We start from the raw sequence: 19,378 nt of genomic DNA, 5'->3' as shown, positions 1-19,378 counted from the left end.
TATACCAAAGTCTTCAAATAAAAGTTTACGCCTATTAATTATTTGTAAACGCTGCATTTCGAGTTTATTGTGTTGCATACATTCTAAATAACACGCAAATATAGGTGGTGTAAACGTGTAGTTGATAACAGCAAGGGTAAACATTGTAAGCCGAACTACATTGACCATGAGCCTCAGCAAAAATAAGTAGTCGACTTCCGGGTTGCTCTTGCTTGAGTTCCCCGCCTTTTAACTAAGCAGCAGTGCCCTCCAGACGTCGTACTCACAACAATACAGCTGATTCTCTTGCCTTTGTGTGGTTTTCTATCTGTTTACATTTTACACGCGTTAAATATGTTGCCAAATCTTTAGTACGGTGTGTTTTTATAAGCGAATACGGAGTGATGCTGCTGCCGTCAGACATTGCACGACTTGTTTTGGGTAAGTGTCTGTGTAAGTCATGTTAGCCTCAGCGCTAGCCCACAGCCACAATAAAATGTCACAGCGCTGGCATTGTACGTGGCGAACTTTCTATTATTGGCCTCTGTTGTAACATTCATATTGTGCTTTGGTTCGTGTATTCACAGGCTATCTCCAAGAGGAAGGATTATCTGATACAAGTCGAGCTTTTATTCACGAAAGCCCAAACCTAAAGGAGTATGCAGAACACAGCTCCGAAGATGGCACTATTCCTGCTTGTGTATTTGTAAGACTTATTTCATTCACCTCAGAAAATACAGTCCTGATAACACACATTCAGTATTAATAATATTTATGTTATGCTTTTGTTGTCCGCAGTCTATTTTTGGGAAAGGGTTAACGACCATCTTAAACGATTATGTGGCTGTCAAAACAAAAGGTTAGACATTTTGCCCTAACTCCGACCTACATGTAATTAAATGACCTATATTACACAAAGTTGATTATTATTAAGCTTTAAACCATGTTATTATGTCGTTACCTCTTCAAAAACACCCCCGGAGTTGTGTTTTGTTTCATTCACACATGTTTAAGTCGCTAACTCTTTATTATTAGTCTGTCTACATTTCCAAAGCTCAAAATGCTCTGTTCCACCTTGTGATGTCCTGACTCAGTAGTTTTCAAGTTAACAGCTCCTTTTACTTTTTGTTTAGTATAGATTGGCAATTCCAGGACTGAAATTATCCAAGTGATTCTAGTGAAGGTTTGTGGAGTTTAAAAACACAGTGGAGCACTTTCTGTATTATCACGTGACATCACAATTTTTAAAAAGATTTTTTCTGTTTGAGAGAAGAACTCAACCTAAATATGCAAGATTTGTGTGTTAACATATGTAAATGAAACAAAACACAACTTTGGTATTTTTTTAATGAGGAAATAAGATTATAATATAGACCAGAAAATAGCGTAATATGGGCCCTTTGATACATTCCTCCTTAGCCAAGGAGAAATTCAGATTGTTGACTGGACAAACATTATTTAGGTTGAAAACATTTCTTAGCTCATCCAAGCTGTTTTTGACCTAAATAAATGTTTGCCCACTTGACAGATTTTATTACTTCTTTGCCATGGATTCTACCTGGATGACTACACACATCTTGATTCCTCCTTAATTTCTTGTTTTTCCTCCTCAGAGTCCAATCACCAAGTGCCACCTATGATGTCATCTTTGTGGAAAAAGCTGGATTTTACACTCAATCAAATCAAGTGAGTAACTGCGACCAGTTGTCTGCCTTTTAAAATGTATTTGCTTGTATATTTAACCTGTACATTTCTAGGTCACTGCAAAATTCTCCAGCGTTATCAGCCTGTCAAAGGGGTAAGTCTTATAAAACTGGTTATTATAAAGCATTTTTCTTAAACAGACTCAAGTGTATTTATTGTTTTTCAGTGCGTTCTCGTGTAGGACTGGCAAATATTGCCAGACAGAGGGCATTAACAAGCCCTTCCACTGGAGTAGTGTGTACGACTGTTTCCGAGACCATCTCAATTGTCAGCCCTGCACAAACTTCTCATTGTATTGTTTCACATTCAACGCCTGTAAGCTACAGCGGCCAGCACAGACTTGTGCCCAGCATTGCTCCACATCTGCAAAGCCATGAAGCCATTCGAATTAACATGCCTAGTAAGTATCTTGAATGCTGTATTTATTATAATTTTTATTCTTGGTAAATAAACAAAACATATAATTGTGTGTGCGTTTTTCAGGGGATTCTCCTGTACATGTAACAGAGCATCGCCTAAATCCAGCACCAACGTCTCCTGGGCGAAGAAAGTGGTAACATATTTTATTTCATCAATTTACTCCCAAAACTGAATATACATTTTTTTTATATTTAGAGAAAATTTAAGAAAAAATGGCACAATTTCTGCAATATTACAATGTTTATAAAGTAGTAAAATATTTGTTTTTATTTTGTACATAAAATGACCATGTGCTCTGGGTTGCAATTCCAAGCCTACACAATATATAGCATACAGTAAAATGCTTAATTATAATGCTTATTTTTTTATTTCTGGAATGAAGGAAGAGAATTGGTGCATTAACTGGCTCAGCGGGTTCTTCAAGACCTGTTCCTGTCAGTGGGGCCACTCTAGAAGAAGAAACAGAGGAGATTGTTGATGAGAATTTTCCTGTAAGTGACTGGAATTTCATGATTGTTAATGTGATTTATTTTTTTCAGCTGTTACAAGAAATACATTTTAAACTGTAAACACTATTTATTCACCTTTCCACAGCAACTAGTAATTCAAAATGCTCGTGAGAAAATATTAGGGGACAGGTCTTTGCAAGAAAAACTGGCTGAAAATATCAACAAAATTCTCTCTAGGTGAGTTTCTTTCCCAAGTTTTCTTTGGGCTTTACTGTAAGTAGTCCTCCCAAATGGATAATCAAATACATCTTCTTTCCTATATTAGCGAGCCTACACCTCAGTCATCAAAAGCTGCTACAAACATGGTGGAACCCGATCAGTCCATCGATGAAATTCTAGGACTGCAGGTACAGCGGCATGAAGCCATATTTTCTGATGTATGGTTGATATGTTTTTTTTTTTATTGTGTTAATGTGTTTTTGTACTTGACACAGGGAGAGATCCATATGAGCGATGATGCCATTCATGACATTTTGGAGCAGACCGAGTCCGATCCAGCTTTTCAAGCCCTCTTTGACCTTTTTGAATGCAGTACGTACATGTGATTTATTGTTTCTCCCAAGACATGTCACAAATATTAAAGTTTTTTTTGTGTGTGTCCATTTAAATAGATAAAACCAGATCAGCAGATGGCGAAGCAGCAGATGCAGACATGAGCAGTAGCCCAGAAGAAGGTGATCCTCCTGAAGCCGGACCATCATCTGTGGCCAAGCCCAGCCAGAGTTTGGATTCAGGTTTGGTTTGTTTTTGGCATTTGATCAGAAGAACAGAATATTTTTGCTAGTATACAGTGCCTTTCTATTTATTTTAGGGTGAAGTCTTGCAATTTGCTTGCCATTCAATTCAGATACACAGAGCTTGGTCATTATTAAGTTTGGTTTCTTGCTTGTGCTTTCTTTTATTGATTGCATGTACGTAATAAAATGTGCTGTATATTGTTTTCAGGTGCTGCACAAAAAGACGCTTCTGATCCAGTGAAGGCCAAAGCTGTCATCGAGCGTAAAACCAGAAAATCAGCCCCATCGTTAAAAAAGACTATCATTGTCCCTTCCAACAGAAGCTCCAGAATTGAAAACAGTTCGGCCAGGTTATTATCAGTGATGCAAAGTAGTCAAGAACCCCAAGGAGCTTCACCCTCAAAAAGAACAGACAAAAGCTCTTACTCGGACACTGTAACGGCTATGGACATCGGTGAGCCTCAAGCCACAATAGCACCTACCCCAATAAACATTTCCACCACAGTTTTTGCCCCCACATCTGCCCCAGTTGCCTCTAATCCTAACATTTCACTACCTCGAACTACCATGACCTTGGTGGCGTCAGCAGCTCCTAACGTAAACAGACATTATGAAAGTAAAGAGGTCCAAGGATCTACCCTAACTTCAAATCAAAAAGACAGTTCAGCTACTCTGCAATCTGTATCGAGCAACTCCCAATCATCAGGACAATTGTCAAGCAGCGGGAGAGAAACACAAATAGGTCCAGCTTATCCAGTATCGTCTGAAAAATCCTCCGCTTCCTCTAACACAGTCACCCACACTATAGCCACATCAAATTCTGCGGCACCAACCTCTTCCACATCACCAGTATCTGTTTCCTCCTCTGTAACCATGACAAAACCCCAAACTTCTGTATCCTCGTCCTCGCTCACAGCTTCTACAACCGAACCAACCGCCTCAAGCAAAACTGGAGCAGATCCCAACAATATTATGTCACTGAAGATCATTATCAGTGACAACCAGGAGGAAGAGTCTGCTGCAGACACAGCCTTGAGCCAGGCCATATCCAGCATCTCCAGTGACAAAATTCCCACTATTTATCTTTCCTCTCCAGCAAAGTCCCCTGCTGTCCCTGGCACACCTAAGGGCAGTCTGGACGAGGCCGCGCAGGCAGTTAGCTGTTTACAGAGGTCCGAGACAGTTATTGCATCTCCCCTGACTGGAACCTCACAGCCCCAGCAAAGCTACATTATTCAGCTGCCCTTTGATGGTGCTACAACAACCGCTGCCAGCTACTTCCTCGTGACTGAGCCTCCTACGGCAGATGCGCAGAACAGACAGAAGATAGTCCCAGCTCCTGTCTCCAAAGGACAAGCCATCGCCCCCGCCCAGTTTGGTGTAACTCCACATACTCAAGGTTTTGGTCCTGGTAAGTGGCATTTGCTGATTTATCAATGAATGAGTAAAGACATGAAAACTATAATACAAAATCTTCTTGTTCAAGGATCGACCCTCATCCTGCCATCACCGATGAAACCTGTGGTGCTTCCATTGTCAGTTATGGGTCAAAATACTTTGGGAAATGTACAAATGGTTCCTAACCAGGTAATTATTTTTATTAACATGTGCAAGAAAAAATGACATTCAAACTAATATGAGAACATGAGAATCTGTATCCAACTCAGTTAAAAGAAAATTTAAAAGACCTTTTACCCAATATGAGCTATTATGGGATGAAAAAGGAGATCTGAGGCACTCCGATATACTTTGCTATGATTTTATTTCATGTCAAATGCCAGCATGTTTCGATTTGCGTCTTCATCACGTAATCACAGGTATATGTGCTAGTGGTATTTAAATGTACAAGTCACATGATGACACCATCATGTGATACAACCATGTAAACATATTTTTAATGTACATATTTAAAAAGGGACAAAGTGATGCATCACATCAATATGAGCATGAACCAATCTGGGCACAGGTGACCTATAATCTCTGCTCTGTGGACTATTATGGTCTGCAGTAATTAGCCGGGCATCAAATTACACAATAAAAAGAGTATAATTAATAGGTTTTGTGTTGCTTTTATAGCTTGTTCCCATACCAAATCCACCAGTGATGCAACAGAAAGAGACTGTGAAGCCTTTACCTGCTGGAGCTGGCAAACCATCTTCCACTTCAAGTAAGTCATGTAGTCAGTCTTAATTAGCATTAATGTGTGCTTTTTTCTAGAATAATTACTAAATAAACATTGTCATTCTTTCTATATTCCAGGTTCGGACAAAAATTTGGTTCCACCCCCACCGCCAGGGCCAGGCACTCAAAGTGTATCAGCAAGTCCCATCCCTGGCCATAGAAGGATTCTTTGTTTTGATTCATCTGGAGAATCTCAGACAAGTAAAATCAGCACATCTCCATCTCCATCTGCTTCAAGTGCGCAGCATTTACCTCCGAAATCCCCTCGGTCTAAGCCTGCTATCCTCACCAGCAACAAACCCAAGAGGAGGATAGAGACGGTCAGGTGCTCAGACTCCACTGTCCCACAGCAGAACCAGAAAGAACCTGCTAAAAAAGGATCCCGGAAACAAGAACATAATGTAGCTAATAAGGAGTCCAGTGGAGGTGCCAACATCATTGACATAACAAAACCAACAGAATCCAGTCGGAGATCTTCTGATAGGAAACAAAGTCTTGACACAGAAGAGGGTAAAAATAGGGAAAAGGAGACTCGTACTTCCAGATCTTTGTCCTCTGACTCATCCCAAAAAACTGGGAGTAGGAAAGAAAAAGAAGCTACAGATAAAGCCAAAACAAGAGAAGGTCGCTCTGAGAAACGGACGCAGGAGATCACCAGTGTAACAGCTAACAAGGAGAACGAACTGAAGGGTAGGGCTCAAGAACAATCAGCAACCTTGTCTCCAGCGCCTGCACAACCCACTCAGTCCAAATCCTCCAAACCTCCCTCAAAAACGAGCGCTCTGGCGAAACAAGCGGCTGAAATGCTCCAGGATATCCAAGCGCTCAACTCCCCGTCTACCCCTAAAGGCGTAGAAGTAAGCAGCCAAGAGGAGTCAGGTAGTGATTGCCCCAAGACCCCAACACGAACAAGGAAAAGCAGAGACGGTGAGGCCACTCCCCGACACCTAATCCCCCCCAACAGCTCGGAAATGCCCACCTGTAGCCCCGCCAGTGAAGCAGGAAGTGAAAGCAGCATCAACATGGCGGCTCACACGCTGATGATTCTGTCTCGGGCTGCGTTGGCGAGGACCGGGACGCCGTTGAAGAATAGTCTGCGTCAGGAAGGGGCAGCGGAACAGTCGCCCACAACCTCAAAGATCGGCAAGAAACGCAAGCAGTCCACTCCGACGTCCAGCCCCCCAGCAAAGGAGACAAAACGCACACCCAGCAAGAAAAAAGTGAGTAACAGACTAGACTAGGCCACTTTATGCCTTTCATATCTTTTCAATAACTAGACTTGGACAAACTTTATTGATCCACAAGTAGGGTTGCATCAAACATTATCACGATTCTTTTGTTCAATATTGAAATCACCATTATTCAAACGATTATTTTTTAGTCACACGATGCATTTATTCAGCATTTCTCTCTACAAGATATACACTTTGTTATTGATAATTTATGCACAACTTTCAAATTGAAAATAAATATAGTTTTGTGATGTGTAAAACATAAAATGAATAAAATACACTTTGAACATGAAATAAAGGATAGAAAAACATGAAGGTAGCCACAATAAACTATATATCCAGCTGTTCTACAATCTCTATATTTATAACATAAAATAAATATACCTATTTATATAAAAACATGCCAAAATAAACTTTGTTAAGCTTTCGTTTGAACTAGATTATATGAGTTTGGAGATCGTTTGACAAACAAATCAAAATCACAATCAAAATTGAATTTATTGCACAGCCTTATCCACAAGAGAAATTACTTGAACATAGTAGCTCACACATTAAAATAAATATAATAAGAAAGAGAAAAAAATATATAAAAATAGCAAGAGACAGGTGTCAAATAGGGGATAATTATATAAATATGTGTACAAGTCAAAATAAAATAAAAAATAACTAATATAATATCTCAGCTGTATATAAGAGGTCGTAATGGAAAACTAACTTTTAAATTGGTTGTACAAGAGACATATTATGCATACCTGTGTTATAATTGTTTTCTCTTGTAATTTATCCAGTTATATTTAGAGTGATTCATGCATGTTTGAATAACTCTCATAAAGTCCATTGGCTCAGACTTTATGGTGTTATCTCACTGTAGAACATGTGTAGTATAGATTAGCATATTATGGTTGTATTGGTCATTAGATTGAATTATTGCATTTCATTTGTATGTGTTTTTTCATTATAGGAACGAAAGAAATTGGTGGAATGTTTTCCTCAAGACTTGGATGTGGATAAGTTCCTGTCTTCTCTTCATTATGATGAGTGACACGACTTAAACATTAAAGGACTCATACCATACCGCAACCTACTTGAGTTACTAACCAGGAATAGAAAAAGCCATCTGCCAGTGCCTGACAGACTCCGCTCCTCTAAACTGTCGTGTGAGCCAGTGGGTGAAAATGGAGCTGTCTTTATGGTACTTTCCACAATTATTTTGGCAGCAGTCGACCACCTACTTTTGATTGGCTATAACTTTTCTTTTTATTAAAGTCTGTTTTTACAAATGCAGTGGATAGCAGCTCAAAATGTGTACATATCCTTGGTCAATATTTGACTAGAGCTAACTGAATCCAGTCAATAATTACACTCACATTCATGTTTATATTACAAAAGCTTGTGAACTGGTTGAAATGTGATTTTAAAAAATATATTTAGTTTGAACATAAGTGCTTTTTAAACAAAGGACTTTCTTGTTTCAAAGGACCTTCTGGTTTCATGTATTGTTTTCAATACAATATTGTAATAAATCAATGGAGCACTTTTGTGTATTTCCTCTGCATTAAATTGCAATTCTTGTTATTAATAATACCCGTAAAAGCTATGGGAGCCTGGTATTATTATGACAGTTTTTTCTTTTTATTCTTGTTCATCCATTTCACAAAATATGACGAAATTGGAGTTACATAGACAGTTATTTATGTATAAACTCATTCAGTGTAATTTGTTAGATTTGGCAACATTTGATTGGCCCACAATTTACAACTGATGGAATCACGTCATATTTGGACTTTCGAAATAAAACCGTGAACTGTTTTACAACGACAATTTACAATCATAGTTTAACGAATTTAACATAAGTCGCAGTTAAAGGGGCGTGTTTTCAGAATAACTTAAACTATGGCATATTGCTTTAAGTTTGAAAAAGCTTTTGGGAGAAAACATCCACGCAATCTCCCCAACAAATCTGTGTTTTGTCTTATTTTGAAACACTCCGCCTTTGCTTCCGGGTGAAAAGGACAGGCGAGAGGTATGGTTGTCATTTCATTTAAACAAATGCCGCTCCGTTTCGTTATTTTGATCAGGTCAGTGTATAAACGTACGTGTTCGCGTCGAGAAGTATTTTACACATCGCACAGCACGTGAGTCATTTCAAAACGCACGTAAGGTTTTGTTATTTTTATGGTTTTCGTGCCCTATTAGCTTAGCGCGATTGCTAACCGGGTAGCATCCGAAGTCTACCAACGCGAAATTCCTCGTATTTTACCATCTTATTTTGGACTGATCAGTATTGTGTTAATTTGCGTATGTGATGCTTACAAGTTAAAGAAAATGTTTATAACCTTGTCAATCAAACGTATCTTTTGGTAAACGTGTGTTGTCCATAATCTAAATGAAGATGTGATGTCAAAAGGGCAGGTCTGTGTTTCTGTCTTGGCCCCTATAGTTTCCCCTTGGGCTCTCACATGTCACATGTGAGGCGCAGTGCTATATAAATCCACTCTATGTATAAATCTCTAACTCTCAACTCATTTCCCCCCCGTTTTCCATCCAGATAGACGCATCGGCTAAACCTTTCTGGACATGGCAGCCAATGGGGACAGTTGTGAGCAGTCCCAGAGACGATCAGGACCTAAGGACAAACAGAATGGCAAATCTGCAGGTAACGACTTAGACTTAGACAAACTTTACTGAGCCACAAGGGAAATTATTTGGACACAGTACTACCCTACAAAAGACCTTAACTCGCCAGAGTGTGAAAACAAAAAAAAAATCACTTCAAAGTTTTGTCCAGACAAAAGTATAACAGGTAGGGCTCCCAAAATCTGACAACTAGCTGCTATAATGAAGAAATATTTGTATGTGAAAAATACTGAGCTCAAAATTGACCTTTGACCCCTTAATAATTAGTCAGGCAAAAGGCAGTAACTGATGTTATCATTATTTGCTTGATTTTTATCCATTATAAGTACACCACACCAAGGTCTAGTCATCATGTTGTTTGTTTAAAATGATTTAGAAGACCTTTGGATTTCCTATTTAGTGCTGATCAAGATCATGCGGCAACAATTACACAGTTTGACAGACGAGTTACTTTGGAGAATAGTATGTACAGTATGAATAAATACACAAAATACTTTCACATTAAAGATAATATAAGTATTGAATTGAATACAAAGGTATATTTATTTAATGTGTTACTGCCTTTTGCCTTTGTATCATGTGCCAAAAATAAGAAGTCGTGCAAAGGCAGAGTACAGGAACTGCCAAACAAGAGTCAAAGGCCAGTTTTGAGCTCAGTATTTTTTACAATATTTATTCACATGATAAAGCAGGTCTCAAATGCCCCCAAAATGACATTAACTCATTTTTGACCAAATATCACTCATCATATTTAATGTCAAAGAGTAAAAAATATAAATGGTAATTAGGGTGACCAGATTGGTTGGTGCGTTTATATATATTTTTTTCATGGTCATTTTCAAGATCAGTTTTCTGTATTTAAGCAAAACAAATGACAATATATTCCCCTGTTTAGTGATCAGATTGGTTAAAATAGGGAAACCTGGGACATTTCTTGTAAAAAAAAAAAAAAAAAACCTGGGACAAATCACTGGTTTTGGATAAATCTGTAGGGTCAGGGGACACAGGGCTCAAAACTGGGACTGCTGCGGGTAAATAAGGACATCTGGTCACCCTAATGGTAATAAAAAATCTGAATAAGTAGCAAAAAGATGGCAAGAGACAGGTGTCAAATAAGGCATAATTAGATAAATGTAAATGTACAAGTCAAAATAAAATGGAAAAATAAGTAATAGAATATACAATCTCTGATATATACAAGAGGGCATAGGAAGACAATGCAAACGTGATGGTAGACATTAGCTGTTTGGGCTGTTTGCCTGTGCTTTGTAACTGCCTGATTACATGGAATGATAACAAGCGTGTTTTGGTATGTTTATGCAGCAACACACTACACTTTAACCTTTGGAGCTTGCTTGGTTTCGTTTTGTTACATTACTATTAGCATGACAACAGAGGAACATCCAGAGAAATGTGTAGAATTACCAGTCATACAGGAATGTGTTATAATTAATGCAGAAATGATCTCCCCCTCCTCTGTAGACTCTGTACTAAGAGACAGACGGCTAAAAGAGAAAGAGGAGCGTCTCTCGTTGGTTCTATGGAGGAAGCCTGTCACTACGCTGCATTACTTTCTCCTGGAGACCCTCATCAAGCTAAAGGAGTTGACTTTGAAGTAAGCAGTAGTGCCAGTTTTTCCTGTTTCCACCAACCTTGTTCCCATTGTTGTTCCTCCATTTTCCGCTGAACTGTACTGATGAATAAGTGAATCATAAACATAGGGAAAAAAAATAAATCTTTCATTTATGTTTCTTATTAATGTTTTCTTCTCCTGTGTTCATCCCTCAGGCTTTGGCAAAGGAGAGGGGCAGTGCTCTTATTTCTATTGGTGTGTTCTCTCTTCTCTATGGCCTACTCAACTGAGGGGGGGCACCAAGAGGTAAGTATTGTTTAGTTGTTTTCTTTGGCATGTTAATTATCAACTGTAGAAACACAAGTCAGTTTAAAGGTTAAAGATAAGCCAGTTCTTCATCATAAGTTATCTATGAGAAGCTATGTTTCGATACTTGAACTGTTGCAGTTCTTACAGTTAAATGCAATTTAGATTAAGTGATTAAAAACTCTTATAACAACTCCTGAACATATTCAATGCGTTCAGATAATTCTATTGCCAGAAGCATTAGTGTTTACGTTATCTTATTTTAAATGGCTCTCTGTGTGTGCGTGTGTGTATAAGAAAGGTCCATTTTCATTAACCTCTCTTGACCCAAAGCAGCTGATAAATAACTCAATCACTCAAACAGGATTAGGGAATAAAGAGGATTGATGTAAGAAATGTCATGTGTTGTAAAAATGCATGTACATGCCTTTTATGTAAAATACAACCCTCATGATTATTTTTTACAAATGTGTTCAAAAAGTTTATACTAACATAACACTCTTTGCCTGTCAAAGTCTGCTTCCTTAAAGGTTTTCAGTTTATCATAATATTCACCATCCTGTTTATTCTGTTACAGTATGTACAATACTTGGAAAAGAAGTTCCTATGGTGTGCCTACTGGGTAGGCCTTGGCATTTTGTCCTCAGTAGGCCTTGGCACCGGCCTACACACCTTTCTTCTTTACTTGGTAAGAGGAAAATCTTTTACTCTCTTTAACACAGTTTGGTGATCCATCATCTTCAGGTTAAAGCTTATGTTTAAAAGCAGCTTATGTTTAAAAGTGGTCTGTATTACTTAAGTTGAAGCTGTTTTTACTGAGGAGGTGTGTCACCTTTTGCTTTTATACAGTTGTATATTAGTAGTAAATTCATGTGATGAAGTGCACTTTATTTGCCCTTTTCCCTTCTTGGAAAACAAGTTTTATCTTTAACGTAATACTACTTGATTTCACCATCACGTGTCACCAGAACTTGATTTTGTCAACCTTTGCTAAAAGGAAGTTGATTTCATGACACAAATCTTTCAGGCATGACTTTGGTTGAAACTGCTATGTGGCAAAAACGAATACTAGAGTTTTAGCCTGAAGTTCCCTGTACAAATGTGTTCCAGCTGACCTAATCTTTTCCATCATAATGCAACAGCTATGACTTTTACAAAGCTATTCATCTTGTGCTGATGTAGTCATACTAAGTGGGAGGAAATACCCAGTATTGGGATTGTAAAAATAGTATATAGCAGTATGGATAAATGGATTGCAACAAGACTTGTGCCTGTGCAGACTTTAAGAGCATATTTAATTTAGTTATTTCATTTGCTGGTTTATTACCTGTGGTGTAAGAACAATTTACATGCTATGAGCACATGTGCCTGTCAGTTTAGACATGAATTTATGAAAATATTGGTGTTGTGATGTATTTTTATTTGTCAAATAGTAATTATGAGAATTAGATGAGCTTTGATCCCTGTTTATAGTGTGATTACTAGTTTACAATTACCCTTGTCCAACCAGGAATTAAAATTCTAAACTTCCACAAATGGGAAAACAAGAGAAGATTTTTAGTAAAATCTTAAATTATAATTTATCATGTATTTATAATAATTTGTAAACATAATTATATTTTAATTAAATGTAGTTGTCTAACATATGTAGATGGTTCTTGGATTTCATACTGAGTTAAAACAGCCACACATGTTTGATATGACAGAAACAAGATCTATAATACACCCGTGCATCTGTGTTGGTCCTGAAAAGACCATCAGCCCACTCATGCATGAGGTGATGTCACCTATAGCCAGGAATCCCCAGTGTATTTTCTTTATGAACTCCCAGATTTCCCACCAGCTGAGGTAAACTCAAGCCTAAAGTATTTATGACTATGAGGATGATCTCACTGTTTACATGGGAAGGGGATTCACTCACCAGTGTGATCATATTTTTCACATGGCCTTTTTGCACTAAAATGCTTAACTAGTACCTGGTACACAAATTTGCTTTTGTCAGCGGTGCAGGTAAAGCTATTCTATGATACAGTCTGTCTGTATGTGAGTAAGTGACTGAAGTTTGTTTACACACTCTGACTATTTAGTTAGAAGTTCCATAGTGGAAGTTTATGAAATTATGTGTACTTTTTTTTTTTTTGCAATCAATAAGATGATAATAAAGGGCTTGTTGTTTTTATCATTCCTGTCCATATAACTACATACAAAAATGTTAGAAATTAGCCAGTTATATATAATTAATGAAGCAGTAAATTCACTGTAAACCAATAAACCACATGTATCCACTTAAAATAATTAAGCAGCAGGAGAATTATTGGATTTTAATCAGTGATAAACTAGCACCCATGTTAAAGAGGACTACTGTGTAAAGAAGCCAGACTCCTTGTGCTCCCAGTCCCAGAGATGTAAGGCAGGTGTCATAGTCAACACAGCCCAATGGTGCGCTGTCCATCTGCTCCTCTCAATGAATCACTCTGAGCACGTATAATGGGCTGGCTGTTGTGGTTCCAGGTGGGCCTACTGTTAATGAGACCAGGTGGACCACACCAACCCAGTCTGAGATATGAGAATCCTGCTCCTGTCAGGAAGCTGTCTGACTCAGCTACTGTGTGTGCACTGTACATGTTATAGTATGTGCACATGACACCTGATGTATATTAAAACACAACCCTTTGTTTTTAATGCTACGGAGATCCAAGGGAATATGCATTATTTATGAAAGTTGAATGTGAAAAGTATACAAAGAAAAGTCAATTGCATTGAAGGCATAAGCTTAAACCTTTTTTTCCCCATTGTTCAAATAGATAAAATTTATTCTAAATAAACTGCTGGTCTAGGATACTGAGTGTACAATGCACAAATGTAACATTAACACCTTTAATGTTACACATTAGCATTATTGCATCCATGTGACTTTTTTCATTTGTGTAATCAGAATCTGAATACATTTTGTCATACCTTCTCATAGGGGCCTCACATAGCCTCAGTGACCCTGGCAGCTTACGAGTGTGGCTCCACAGACTTCCCTGAGCCTCCATACCCTGACCAGATCATCTGTCCTCCTGATGAAGCATTTGATCAAAGCATCTCCCTCTTCACAATCATGTCCAAGGTCCGACTGGAGGCCTGCATGTGGGTGAGTATGAGCTGCAAAACAAAACAAATATTTAGGTCAGAAGTGCTGAACAATAAAAACTACTGTGATCAGGGGGCCGGGACCGCAATCGGAGAGCTCCCCCCGTATTTCATGGCCCGGGCTGCTCGTCAGTCTGGAGCTGATCCAGAAGATGAAGACTATGAAGAGTTTGAGGAGATGCTGGAGCAGGCACAGAATGCACAGGTTAGTCCAAACCCGTCCATGTTTGTTGCCATACCATCGACTATAAGCACAATTGAATTAGATGCACTGACCACTGATTGGCCTGTGAGTGTCATGTGACTTCAGTGAATCTCCTCCCCTTGATTTCCAGTAAATGAGTGTGTCTGCGGGTGACTCACCCGAGCCCTACCCCCCATTTAATCATCCCCCGGGCTTCTCTGTTCCCTCCTTTCTTCTGCCCGCTCTCTAATTTGAATGACAGGCCGTCCTGTCAGGAGTTCACATGACTGCAGACTTTTCAGATCAGATGCTGAGTCAGCACGAGACCAGCACTGGGCTTTTGTTCTTTCACCTTCTCTCACTTCCCCGATTATCAAAGGATTAGACCCGTTTGGTCACCTATAATCATGTCTTAACTCAAGACATTCAATGAATATTTTCAACTGAAATATGAAAATCTGAATTTGTAGACCAGGAAATGTCACATAGTCAAGATGCGGTGGATCATTTTTATTTCTTCTTACTTGTAACCTCTGACAGCACTTAAATTTAATTGCTTACTTGAAATGATATTGGTGAAGTCTTTCTTTTTTAATCTCCCCTTTTATCTACATAGATCTTAGCCTGTCATCTGTCTGTGTAACCACAGAAAACCATTTCTGCGCCCATGAGATGAAGATAGGATCAAAGAAATCTGGGACCTCGAGCCTTTGACACTTTCACTACATTCATCAGCCTAAAATATAATATAATGTAATAGGCCTCAGAGAATCTACACAAGTACAGCTATAGCATAGTTTGTTTTAATCTATAAAATAACCATGTGACAAATGCATTGAGTTTGATTGTGGAAGACGATATGAAGGAATATTGTTTTCAATATAAAACGTCTCTCTTGCAGGATTTTGTCACAAGAGCTAAACTTGGTGTCCAACACATGGTCCAGAAAGTGGGGTTCTTTGGCATTCTGGCTTGTGCCAGTGTAAGTACAACTATGCAAGCTTCTTTTAAAATGGTACTATTCATTGTACTAATCTTTAGTTTGTGTTGTAGATCCCTAATCCTCTTTTTGACCTGGCTGGAATAACATGTGGGCATTTCCTGGTCCCTTTCTGGACCTTCTTTGGAGCCACCTTGATTGGAAAGGCCATTATCAAGATGCACATACAGGTTTGTCTGCATTTGGCACGAAAGGCAAGGCATCACTGAAACCAGTATTATGAGCAGACTCCTCAAAGTACAGTCCCTAATGTATGAAAGGCTTTGTTTGTTCTTTTTGGACTTAATTGAAACCCCGTTTCAAATTCTGTAGATTGTTGAGTCTGTCCCACCAATGACTAATGTAAACTTGTCTGAGCGCTGTGTCTGAATCGCACACACTAAAACAATCTTCTGTTGGTGGTACCAGCCCATGATCTCAGTGAGGCCCGTGAGAGCAGAGGGTCATGTGGATGGAGATTGGACAGGAGAAGTCTGAGGAGGAAATGAAACAGACTAAAGGGAGGCTGTAGGGGGGGAACCCTTTGTCTCACACGGTCTTGAAAGCCGTTGGATATTACGTGTCATGTCCTGTCTGAATTTGTCCATGTGTCATGATTTTGTTTAATGTTTCCTCAAATACAAGAGTAATTATGAGTTACTCTTAAGTTTTATAAATGCCACAAAAAAGTTTAGTATCCCGGGGCTCCTTTTAATTTGAAATAATTATCGTAGAACTCAAATCCTCAAAGGCAGAGCTGCCACGGAGGCTTGGATAGAAAATGGTTTATTTCAGTTTTAATAGAAGCTGTGTTGTGAAATTTTAATTGATCAAGATTCAGTTATTGCTAATCATGAATGATCGAGGTCTTTTTAATTAAGAACAGCCAGTCCTCTTAGTAAAAGCTTTTGTTGTGGAGCTCGGACTCTGGTGGAAGAACTTTTTGGACTTTTTTGTGTAAAATGGCAGTTTGAAAAGTCTGTATTGTTAATGTTATGTTTTATAAATAAGAGAATATGACATTGCATAATATCTAGATCAAACAATATGAGCGAAAATATACCACCCAGCCCAAGTTTTATTATTTAAAAATATATATATTATAGGTAATTTTAGAGCGTACAAATTCAATGTATATTTTTTAATGAAATATGTTTATATATTTTATCTTTCTACAGAAACTTTTTGTCATCATCACTTTCAGCAAGCACATAGTGGAGCAGATGGTGTCACTCATTGGGTATGTTTTTTTTTTTTTTTTTTTTTTGTGGTTAAATGCCTTTGTTTATGTAAATTTGCGCTGCTGATTGGGATCTATGACTGAATATCTCACTGTGGGGGATCGTGCGGCATTTTTCCCATGGAGGTATTTCTTAAACTCGCATATGCAATCAATCTCCTGCATTAGTGGTCAGGCATGTGAGGTCCCATTCAAACTTTCATGATGTGACTCACTGGTATCAGCCTTACCCCAAAGAATGCCATTAAAATCCGAGACAGTTTGTCCTTGTTCGCATGTAACGGATTCTGCCGCAGCTCACTTCATACAGTGATGCTGGTTTGTTTCCTAAAGGTCACGTACGATATCATGAAAGCAATGCATTTCCTTTGCATCTGTTTTATTGTCCACATAATTAATGTAAAAGCCCGGTGCTCATGAATTATGCAGTGGTCTTGATGATTCACCACCGCCATGCACAGGATCCCTCAGTGACAATATCCAAATTCAGTTTTACATTATCTTTTTGGTGATGTAAGACGGTGGTCTAAGTGCAGCTTTTGTTCATATTTGGGGCAGAAAAATAGCAGTTAGTTAAACCAATTAAAAAAATTAATCAAATTTACTTTCAAAATATAACTCTTGAATTTTCTTTTTCATAAATTAGTTTAGCATTTTTATTTGTACTTAGTAATGTCAGGACATGTTGTATGATGTTAATTTTTAAGCAGCAAAGTGTTATGTTTTGGTGGGAGATGATACAATTTAAAATAAACAATTACTAAAGCTTAGCACCCATGTGAGTACATCCCTCCTGTAGCTGCCTAAAAAAGGCCTGATAAGCTGCGATTCCACCCTGAAGGCTGCAGTAGTGGTAAAGGTGGTGACATCATGGCGACTCACTTCCTGGTAGAGAGGCTGACATAGGCCTCTACTCAGGGCGAGGAGTATAAAAGGAGAACTGTGGCCTTTGTGTTTCATTGGTGTGTGCTGCTCAACAGCACAGGAGCTCTGAGCTACTGGAGGAGGACTCTCACAGTGTTCACATGCTTCTCTTCCAGGTGAATGGGCGAGGTGAGTAATTTTTATGTTTTTGTGATTTTTATTATAGGTCTGTGCCCAAAGTTGGACCTTCACTCCAGAAGCCTTTCAGTCAGTACCTGGAAGCCCAGAGGAACAAGCTGCACCATGCTGGAGGAAAGGCCCCAGCTGTAAGTATATTAACAGTCTTTTATTTTCATTACATTTTTTATCTACACAAATTATCTAAGATTTACAAGTCTTAATCTGTATGCAACTTTAAATTCAGTTTGCAAAGAGAAGAAAGGAATAAAAAATTTCAGCTCAGTTTTTAAAAAGTGTATTTATAATAATGGAAATGTAATTTACAAACAAAATGTGATACACCTGCCAGGAGTTATTTGATATTAATGCTAATCATGTGTATTCAGAACCAAGAGAAAAGGCTGGTTATCCTATCCTATATATAGATTGTTACAACAGTAACAAGGGTCTTGTCTGACTTAACCCTCTCACTCCTGCCTTTCAGGATGAGAACTGGCTCTCGTGGATTTTTGAGAAAGTGGTGCTGATCATGGTGTGCTACTTTGTCATCTCCATTGTTAACTCCATGGCCCAGAGCTATGCCAAGAGGCTGCAGCAGCAGAGACACTCAGAGGAGAAGACCAAGTGATGAGAGCATGACTGTAGTGGACTTTGTCTCTCCTCCAGCCTCAGACACTGAAGAACGAACCTCATTCTCCTCCTCCTCCGTCTGGGGCTGGACTCAAACCAGGCACTGCTGAGTGTGTGTTTCACAGGACGGATGTGTGATGGACGTGTGATGGACGTGTACTGTATGTCTTTCAGGTTTTATAGCTCTTCCTCTCATCTCAGTGTAGGTTTGTGTAGTGCGATTGGTTCTACTGCTGATCTTAATATGTTACTTTAATTTAATCCATTTATTGACCTCACGTGTAAAGCAGCGGTTGGGTTGGTGACTGCTGGGTATGGGCAGTGCCCTTCAGATGCTATGCCTTATGCAAGATGGGAAGGTCAAACTTCCCCAGATTCTAACTGTTCACTTACAGACTTGATTTTTATTTAATTTTGTAACATTGAAGTGTGGATGGATCGTGTACAGTGTGTTGCCAGGATAATTGCTATGTATGGTTGTTTCAGAGTTCCTTTGTCCTCATTTGTTCTTAAAACAGCAAGACCAACGTCTCTTTGCATTTAAATGGGGGAAAATAGCAATATCAAATTCAGAAGTGTGGTATTGACAGTTTGCACATTGTGTAAATATCTTAATCTTTTTGACAGTTTGAGCAGATGTATTTCTATTCAACTGTTCTGTGTAATATAAACCAACCAAAAGAGAAAACGTGATATCATTTGTAAAGTGATATTGTACTACGCTCACTTGTTCCATTTCTCTTCTGTACAGTAGGTTCAAACTTGGATAAGCTCATAAAGTGTAAATCTTGACACTTGCTTTTATGTCTCATTTGGTCTTTTCTTAACTTGCAATGTTCCTTTATAATCAACCTGCCATGTCCGTTTCCTCAGAGAAAGTCATCTTTA

General features: G+C 38.6%; 2 protein-coding genes across 7 annotated transcripts; both read left to right on the top strand.

Annotated features, from left to right (window-relative positions):
* The first annotated feature begins 228 nt into the window (after positions 1-228).
* Positions 229-8,322, top strand: npat (nuclear protein, ataxia-telangiectasia locus). The gene is made up of 17 exons (XM_020937709.2): positions 229-420; positions 567-685; positions 778-838; positions 1,593-1,665; positions 1,737-1,777; positions 1,850-2,083; positions 2,167-2,236; positions 2,486-2,594; positions 2,698-2,789; positions 2,878-2,959; positions 3,047-3,143; positions 3,224-3,346; positions 3,558-4,760; positions 4,836-4,936; positions 5,426-5,516; positions 5,609-6,750; positions 7,724-8,322. The coding sequence occupies exons 1-17, from the start codon at positions 384-386 to the stop codon at positions 7,802-7,804; spliced, it is 3,756 nt and encodes a 1,251-aa protein (XP_020793368.2). The 5' UTR covers positions 229-383; the 3' UTR covers positions 7,805-8,322.
* Positions 8,323-8,665: 343 nt separating this feature from the next.
* vmp1 (vacuole membrane protein 1) lies at positions 8,666-19,287 on the top strand. 6 transcript variants are annotated; one of them, XM_020937673.2, is made up of 12 exons: positions 8,666-8,785; positions 9,311-9,418; positions 10,882-11,014; positions 11,188-11,278; positions 11,856-11,966; positions 14,247-14,414; positions 14,487-14,618; positions 15,499-15,579; positions 15,651-15,767; positions 16,755-16,816; positions 17,907-18,006; positions 18,345-19,287. In XM_020937673.2, exons 2-12 carry the CDS (start codon positions 9,340-9,342, stop codon positions 18,486-18,488), a joined length of 1,218 nt encoding a protein of 405 aa, XP_020793332.1. In that variant the 5' UTR covers positions 8,666-8,785; positions 9,311-9,339; the 3' UTR covers positions 18,489-19,287. The 6 variants fall into 6 exon arrangements, with proteins under 6 accessions (XP_020793332.1, XP_020793330.1, XP_020793331.1 ...); XM_020937671.2 differs by having other exon boundaries at positions 8,765-8,897; XM_020937672.2 differs by having other exon boundaries at positions 8,785-8,918.
* The last annotated feature ends 91 nt before the right edge of the window (positions 19,288-19,378 follow it).

Source organism: Boleophthalmus pectinirostris, unplaced genomic scaffold (assembly GCF_026225935.1).
Source record: "Boleophthalmus pectinirostris isolate CB_2022bp ecotype Guang Dong unplaced genomic scaffold, ASM2622593v1 HiC_scaffold_9, whole genome shotgun sequence".
NCBI lineage: Eukaryota > Metazoa > Chordata > Actinopteri > Gobiiformes > Gobiidae > Boleophthalmus > Boleophthalmus pectinirostris.
This window is presented reverse-complemented; position numbering and strand designations above follow the sequence as displayed.